We start from the raw sequence: 8,921 nt of genomic DNA, 5'->3' as shown, positions 1-8,921 counted from the left end.
GTTTCCAAAGTACAAAATACAATAAATACATGAGGCTCTTTGTAAAAAGAGGAATCTAAAGCTACGTTGTCTGTTACAGCACATAATACTTTGAATACATGGAATTCCTAAGATGCTACAGATTTTTAAAAGTTATTGCTTAATGGATTGGTCACGTGGCTGTCCTTGTTCAGATGCACTTCAGTTTAGCTTCTTTAACAAATGTTCTGCTTCCAGCAATAAGCATTTGGGTACTTTAATTTTTTCACATCTGGAAAAAAACCCTCAGTATAAATTTTAACACAGACAAGTTGTCCATTTCATGATTCCTTCAATGGTTAATTGAAAAGCTCCTTGTATTTAATGCAGAAAAATGTAAAATTCTTTCCTGCCATGTTTGAAGAAATCAGAGTGGTTACTTGAACACAATGGCTTGCTCAGAACAAAGGCAGCAGAATTTCATTTGCTTGTAATCATTATTTCATCTTGTAGAATGCCCTCATCCATTTGCTAATGCATCAATCCTTCATTTGTTTTCAAAGCACATTCTTCATAGCGTTCAAATTGTCATTGAAATAAGTCTCATGATACTGGAACCAACACAATGATTTTTTTTTTTGTAAGTCATCCATGTTTAGTACTTCAAGAATCTGGCTTCTGTACTATTTCACGCCAAGCTTCTTTGTCTAGGTTTAATCCTTGGATACAGCTACGGGTAAAACAGAAAAGATTTAGGATTTTAGTGCTGTAAAAGGTTATGTTTTTTAAGGGAAAAAAAAAAGGAACTAAAAACCTCTTTTAGGTGCTATAAATCTAATGTAATTTCTAGTAGCAAAAGCATAGTTTTAAACAAACACCCAGAGCACTAACAAATACAAATTTAGCATTCTAAAAAGTATTAACCATGTCAGTACAAAAGGAAGGTACTGAGCAGCACATAATTCAGTACCTTCAGCTCTACCAAGGTGGGTGGGCTAGGAAAAGCTCATGGCTTTGTAAAGCAATACTGTTGTGTTCAGTCAACTATGGGATTTTTTTCCCTGTCGTATAAGTGGAAATAGAGAGGTATTAAAGTCTCGTTTGCTTGCTCTCTCAATGCCTATCAGCCTTTACACATCTACAGCTTTAAGCAAGCTGGAAACATACAGCTGCATCAGGACCGTGGAACTGTAGGAGCTGTGCTTTAGTTAGTGGCTAGTGGGTGGCCAGTACAGTTAATTTAACCACCCAGCAGTAAGTCAGTAGCTCCCATCCTGCAGCCTTTGAGCTATGTGCTGTTCTCACATTCTGGCTGTGCAGAGGTACAGAGACTGTCTCAGCTGCAGGGTGACAATCGATGGGACACAGCTCAACACAGCACGCAGCAGTGCCAAGGTGCTGAGGAAGCTGTTAGCTGCCACTTGTAGAGGCCTTTGGGAATAACTACTGGTCTGCAAAGCATGGCTACTAGCATATAAAAATAGAAGGATACACTTCATACAATTAGGAAAGATGAATCCTCCATGCTCTGAACAGCAGTGCATGCCTACGTTACATCCTGGGCTTTTTCAGCTTAAGTTCTTACAGATACCCTCTTCTTCAACCAGACTCTGGCTCTCTTCTTTCTCATAGTCAGCTACTGATTAAGAAAAGAGCAACGACTTCACCCACAACTCTTGCCCCATCCTGCTATGGTCTCACCACTAGCAGAAATTAAATCAGTCAGAGTAGCATAACACCTGACAGCACTCAAAAGCTTTCATTTGGTATTACAAAGCCAGCATTTTGACAGTATTATCTTATTTGTATTCAGTTTTAGAGCTCTCACACAGCTTAGGGAGGTAGTGAGTCACCAAGAGAGGTGAAGTACTGATGCAGACAATTTAATCTTTGTTTTTATTTAGTACACCTAACTACAAAAGGATAAAGCAGCTGGGATAAAAATACAACTTAATATGAGAATATATTAAACTACCAAATACTTTCCCCTGTGCTGAACACTGTAGCCTAGATTTCAGCTGCTATATTAAGAGTCCAGTAATTGCTTTTGAGAATAACCACAGAATACTTCAATAGCAAGACTAGATTGACTGAACAGACAGGAGAGGAACAGTTCATACTGGGCTTGGTGGTTTCCCCCCAAAGGTTCTGTTTGGATTGTGTTGTGCTTAGAAGGATGAGTTGTGATCCCCAGTTTAAGCTGTGTGGCCTTGTGCTTTTTATGACAGAAGCACAGATGCTCCTCTGGTTCTTACACACCTATGCTCAGGCTGAGTGCACAAGCTTATGAAGTAGCAGAATGTGCACAATTCACCCTGGAAAAAAAAAGCTGCTCCTTCTGATCTTCTTATACAGGGCTGATAGCTGCTTTCAATTTAGAAATGTTTACATTTGGAGGAAAATGCTGAGTACTATGTTAGGGAGAATTTTGCAGGACATTATGAGTAGGCCTGACCTGAAAGTGATACAGAAGTGAAAACTGATTAAAGTCACTCTGCAAAATCTAACCAGTTTAAGAGTAAGAATTATCTGCATGAGGAAGAAGGTTCAGCCTCTTTGAAGCATCATACATTAATCAGCTAAAATTCACAGTGGTTAATCTTTAGTACTGACAGAACCTCTTATCTCCAGCAGCAGCACAACTGGACATGTAGAAAAAAGCTTAATGGAATGTTTATACATGTGTCCATCTGCTATAGTTTTCTAGCATCTCAGCCATAAGAAGAAATATGGGGACAAAATTGAAAAGTATCTCTTACTTGTACACAGTTATTTTAAATAAGAGGTAGTACAGAGTGTGATGAGGAAAGGAGATGCCAGTCATTTAAAGCCTCTAAGTAATATTTAACCATATGTCAAAGAGCACAGGAAAACACAAAGATTTGCCATTATTTAGCAATGTGATCTCTTTTTCAACACTAGGGAAAAAAAAAAAACACAACACACACAACATAGAATTTTGCACTGTTTGTCGTAAAACACTCTGTGAAACCATTTCAGATCCCAAGGGGCCCTATGTACACCTGGACAGGGAAGGACTTGTGACTCATGCTTCTTAAGGCCCCTTGTGCCAGTGTCTCACTTTCTAAAAGCAGGGAGACCCAGTTCTGTTCACATGCTCAACAAAACCTTATGCACGTCACATCCAGATAACAGTTGTGGATTTTGATGTCTCTACGATGGTGAGACAAGGTCACCATTAGAACTTGCTATGTATAGTGGGATAGTGATACATGTTACTCATTAATATAATCTGTTAGCCATCTAAACAGAGGGTGTAAACCCACTCTGCAGAGGTGTTCAACTCCCCAAATGAATACATGGAGACTGTCAACTCCTTCCTCTTGACTTTTGGAATTGCACCTAAGCTAGATGCATGAGGTAATGCTGTGGATACTGCACATGGTGCGGTGGGGTTTTTTGACTCTGGAAATGCCAAGGCCTTACCCCTAGGAGGTTGCGGGGAACGTAGCCCTCCTTGTCATTCAGCCGTGCCCACCACCACTCAATCTCGTCTTCATCTTCCCGGCGCACGATTGTCATGCAGTCCCCCTCTTTCAGCGAGAGCTCGTCATCATTTTGAGCCTCATAATCCCAGAGTCCATAAATCACTCCTTTGTTCATTATCCCCATTTTCTCCTGGACTCCTGCAACATTAAAAAAAAAAACCACACACACACACAAAAAAATCAAAACACCACAAGAACAAGAGCTGGTCAATAAACAAGTTGTTAAAAATCCAAAGCCAACAGCTGGGAAGACTGCTGTACTCTTACAGGTGAGAGAGCAGTCCAAAAAAGGAAAAAACCACAATCCCACAAAACAAACAAACAAACAAAAAAAACCCAACACCACCAGAAAACCCACACACCCCAACCTTTACTCCTATCACACTTAGCACCTTGTTGTCAGCCTCCTGAAAATCAGTCCTGGAAGAGGTGGCGTTGTGGAGTTAGTCCTTGCACCTGTCTGACATTTTCCTTCCTCACACATGTTCAAAAAAAATACAGGGTAAACGCAAAGAGGAGCACTGACTGATAGAAAGTTATATTTTTGTGCTAGTGCTAGTCTTCACACTTCCTATACCTAAATGATGAACAAGAAACACTAGTCTGTACTCTTAGTTCCTTGGAAATCTGTCAAAGGCAGACGGCAATATCTGCTTATGTTGACACCTCAAGCATCAAAATTAGTGGTGGTCAATTGCCACCCATGTCAACTATTTTAGAATTAAAAAAACCCAACTATCTACAGACCTGTACCTGAAAGATTTGCCTGCTACCCACTAGCTGCTTTCTGTTAACACAAAGCAGTTTTATCTCAGCAGTTCTTAATTTCTGCCATTATTTGAATTGCTTTTTTTAAACAGACTCCAGAAACAGTTCTGTTAAATTGCTTCTGGATCGACATGTTTTGGACTACATGCATATGTCTTGCATGTGTTTAGAACTTGCTCATTTTACACCTATAGCCAAAGATGAAATACCGTTGTTTCCGTACTCATTCCTCAGCTTGTAAGCAGCGAAACAGAAAAGGTATTTGATCAGTTGTTACACAAACTTTCTCTTAGGCAATTATTCCATTTTAAAATATTGAATCCTACTGAGTTGGTTTGGTTTTGGTATTGCCAGGAGCAAAGAGTATGCTGCACATTGTATTTCCAAACCTGTCATTTTCCTTTCCATCTCTTAGCTATTACAACCTTTTGTATCAGATTCTTACCTATGCTTGCTAAAGGAAGCATCTGCTCAAATGAAGTTATAATTTTTGCATACCAACCCATGATCCTCATTTACATCATCATGTAAAGTTAAGTTACTTCCACTGCACACTTAGCTCTGCTCCAAGGATCCCCTCCCTTGCTTTGCATTTGGTGTAATTAATGGTTTGGCAAAAGCTGTGCTCTGTGCCCATGCGGAAGGTAAGACTGAGCACTGAACATCAAAGCAGTCAAAGAAGATTCACAGAATGGGTCTGGTCTTCTAAAAAAGTGTTACCAGTCACACCAAGGTAGCAGGACAAACATGCTCTCAAGAAACAATACAGGTATTAAATCTTAGAAAGTGAAAAATGACATAATTATATAGCATTGGACTTCTCACTTAGTGCTCAAGGACTTCTGGTTTTATTTAAACCTGCCTGTACTCATTAACCATATTCAGTATTGTGCATAATTTACAACAAAAAGGGATTAGGTGAATCCATGAATTAAACTCATGTGTAAGGTGAGAAGCCTTGGTGTAAGGTGGTATGTGTTCTGGAGACAGACAGATATACATCCTCAAACTTTTTACAGCAAGAAACAGATTGCCTATAGTTATAGTCAAACATTCATTGGCTCAATCAGAAACAGTTTTGGCAATAGGATTGAGTCCTAACAGAACCGTATTTATAGCTGAACAGCTAAATGTATCAAGACATAACCTCAGTTTCAGTAGTTTCACTTTAGAAAAGCTGGCACTAAGCCAAAGCCTTACAGTCCTTTCAGGACTCATCAAAAATAAAAAAAAATCCCAAACCAAAACAAAAAACAAAGTGAGATCACCAGATGGTGGGTCAAAAAAAAAAAAAAAAAAAAAAAGAAGTGTTTCTTTGTGCTGTATATAATAAAGCCATGGATCTCCTCCTACCAGGATCTTGTGGGCTCTTTACTGGAATTTAAGAAATAGCAAAGTTCCTGAAAGAAATGCCTCAAGACCTATTCAGCACAAAGATACTACCTCTTAACTCATACCAGAGCTAAAACCAGTATGTAATATGGGTTAAGTATTATTATTTTTAACCTAGTCCTACAATCTTCCTTGGGTATTTGCTGTTGATGACCACTGTGGGAGTCTGGATACAAAACTAAATGGAATTTTTCTCAGCACACAGATTTCAACGGTAGTTAAATAGTTGAATTTTTAACTCCCTTCCTTCATAGGGAAAACTATATATTTGGCACCAAGAGATAAGAGTTCTCAAGCTCAAATGAGGATAGCTGGACGGCCTGTTTTGAAATATGCTGTCTGAGCAGCTTTCAGAAACTCAGATCTCACATATTCCACAAAACCAGAAAGGCTGTATTACAGCCTTTTACACTATATTACATGCTGTCACCCTAACCTCTTACAGAGAGATGACACTCCAGCTGGTAAGTGCCACAAGGACAAGAACTACATACAAAAGATAGAGGAAAGTAATTTAAAACCTCACTGCATACAAAACATACAGTAATTTAAAACCTAATTGGCACAATACTCATCACACCCTAGGGGGACTTCATCCTCTCTGTTAAAAGATAGATTCCCTGTAGTCTTACTATTTGAATAAAATCCAAATTTAATATGGGATTTCTTTTTAAATGAAGGAGAAGAAAAAGGCCAGAAAGATAAAGTCAAATTTGGTACTTATTAAACTTCATTAAAATAGAACCTTGGCAACACCCTCGTTGGTTCTAAAGCGCATATTAGGAAACATTCCTCATTTAAGGAAGCAGGTAGCAGATATGAACTGCCTCCTGAGATATCACACCACTTTTGTGTTTATGTGAAAGTACTTATGTGATAAGGTTCACCTAACGATTACCTCACACTAGCGTATTTCTCAATGCACACTTAACTCACTTCAACATTTTGTTGTTCAGATCTTCTCTATAGGTTGAATACTGTAAGCATTCATTATTAGTCTCAATGGACCTCATTTTGTGACAAGAAGTTGGCCAAAGCCACTCTCTAAGAGAAACTCACAGGCACAAAACCTAAGCATGCAATTTACCACTCCTCATCCAAAAATCATACCAAAAAGTACCAGGGGAGTCCCTAGCACCCTTCAGAACTCAGCTGCCTTCACCCACCGTATAAGAACTGGGAGCACTGTGTGTAGCCTTCCTCCATTTCCTCACACTTGTCTGCAGCTGTCTGCATGTCACTGTAGGTCATTGCAAACACAGCAGCACCCGACTCCACCAGGAACTTGCACACTTGCACGTTATTGCAAGAAGCTGCACAGTGTAAGGGGGTCCTGCAAATCAAGAGGAAGAAGACTTTTACTGCTCGTAACAGTGCTTACAGACTCCTAGGGGCAAAACACTTGTGTGTGACCTCCAGCCATCAGTATTGTATTATTGCTTTTCACAGATAACGGGAATCACTGACCTGCTTGAGCCCTGAGGCTGGCTTTCCATACAGATCTCTAGTTACGCTACCTTTTTATAAGCCGTTAACCTTTTAAGAACATTAAGGCAATAAAATTTAAAAAAAAACCCAACTATTAAAAAAACACTCAGAAATCCTCCTGACATCATGCCTTTCACAAGCTACATAGTTACTTCAAGACCTGACTTGGTGACAAGTGCAGGTAATTGGGATAACTACTGAGGCTGAGGGACAACAAACATCTTTAGGCAGACTTGGGTCTTGGACATTTTCGTTACAGGCAGAAATAGTAGTAACATGACTGCCCTCTTCCCCCAGCCTTTAGTAAATAGGCTCCCTAGCTACCTTAAGCAGGATTTGTACCCATTATTGGTTAAAAGCCTAGCTCCTAGGTTGTATTTTTCTGCTTTGGTTTAATTTTAAGTTATCTGAGCATTGGACATCAATCTGAGGGGAGTTTGCAGGGCTAGATACTGCCCAGAGCACGTGTGAGCTACAGGCTGTGTCACAGAGAGGACTTTGGGAATTTCAACAGACAGCTCTCCAGGCTGCAGGTCTCTTGTAGAGAGCATCTGTAAGGGCACCACTTGAATCACCATCCGTCACTTACCATCCATCACTATCTGCAGCGTTCACATTCACACCAAATTGGACCAGGAACTTCACAATTTCTGTGTGCCCAGCACACACGGCATTGTGCAGCGCAGTAATCCCTTCGTCGTTGGGCATGCTCGGGTCTTCAACCTACCCAGCAAGAAAAGGAGCCATTCACATTCCAGTGACACTTTCTACAGTATACAAGCCTTCACATATAAAAATGAGTTGTCTTATTCTGAATTGTAATTTTGAGACATTTCCATGAAGGACACAACCAACAGGCACAAAACTACAGCAGTAACCAATCTCACAAGACTTGCTTACACGCTTGCAGCCTTCTTTTGATCATGAGAATTTACAGTGTTTCAGAGAAATAGAATCTTGATAACTTCATAAAAACATAACATATTTCTGATATTTGTGTATTTAAACATAGTAAAATTCATGTGGATTGTGCTTACCAAATTATCTGTTAACATGCCAAATAGGTGATGAAACACATAAGAAATGAGGAAAAATGTAGAAATGTTGACATTTATAGTCTTGATACTAAATATAAACAAGGACCAGGTAGACAAAGTCCCTCCCACTGTAAACAAGGACAAGGTTCATGACTACCTGAGGAACCTGAACATAAATAAGTACATGGGACCAGACAGGGTGCATCCAAGAGTATTGAAGGAACTGGTTGATGCAGCTGCTGAGCCACTCTCCAGAATATTGGAGAAGTCCTGGCAGTCAGGTGAAGTCCCTAGGGACTGGAAAAAGGGTGACATTGTGCCCACCTTTAAAAGGGGTAAAAAAAGAGGACCCGGGGTACTACTGACCTGTCAGCTTCACCTCTATGCCTGGGAAGATCATGGAACGGATCCTCCTAGAAGACATGCTAAGGCGCATGGAGGACAGAGAGGTAATCCTAGGCAGTCAGCATGGATTTACTAGAGGCAAGTCCTAAGTCCTGCCTGACCAACCTAGTGGCCTTCTATGATGAGGTGACTGCATCAGTCGACGAGGGAAGACCTGTGGATGCCATCTCTCTGGACTTCTGCAAGGCCTTTGACATGGTCCCTCACAGCATCCTAATCTCCAGGTTGGGGAATTATGGGTTCATGGGTGGACTGTTCAGTGGATAAAGAACTGGCTGGATGGTCACATCCAGAGAATGGCTTGATGTCCAGATGGAGGGTGGTGACCAGTAGTGTCCCTCAGGGGTCTGTGCTGGGACCAGTG

The 8,921-nt window shown here is 40.3% G+C and overlaps 1 protein-coding gene across 2 annotated transcripts in view; it reads right to left on the bottom strand.

Annotated features, from left to right (window-relative positions):
• Positions 1-257: 257 nt before the first annotated feature.
• TP53BP2 (tumor protein p53 binding protein 2) overlaps positions 258-8,921 on the bottom strand; it is a 29,520-nt gene continuing 20,856 nt past the window's right edge. For both annotated transcript variants that reach the window (XM_008936253.1, XM_008936255.1), the window contains exons 14-17: positions 7,705-7,838; positions 6,794-6,960; positions 3,406-3,605; positions 258-688 (exon numbers count right to left, since the gene is read on the bottom strand). In XM_008936253.1, coding sequence (XP_008934501.1) covers positions 647-688; positions 3,406-3,605; positions 6,794-6,960; positions 7,705-7,838 — 543 coding nt within the window. In that variant the 3' untranslated portion in view covers positions 258-646. The remainder of the gene's footprint in view (positions 689-3,405; positions 3,606-6,793; positions 6,961-7,704; positions 7,839-8,921) is intronic.

This window comes from Merops nubicus, unplaced genomic scaffold (genome assembly GCF_000691845.1).
Source record: "Merops nubicus isolate BGI_N331 unplaced genomic scaffold, ASM69184v1 scaffold24512, whole genome shotgun sequence".
Classification (NCBI taxonomy): Eukaryota; Metazoa; Chordata; class Aves; order Coraciiformes; family Meropidae; genus Merops; species Merops nubicus.
The sequence above is the reverse complement of the archived record's forward strand: the minus strand, read 5'-3'. Positions and strand labels throughout refer to the sequence as shown.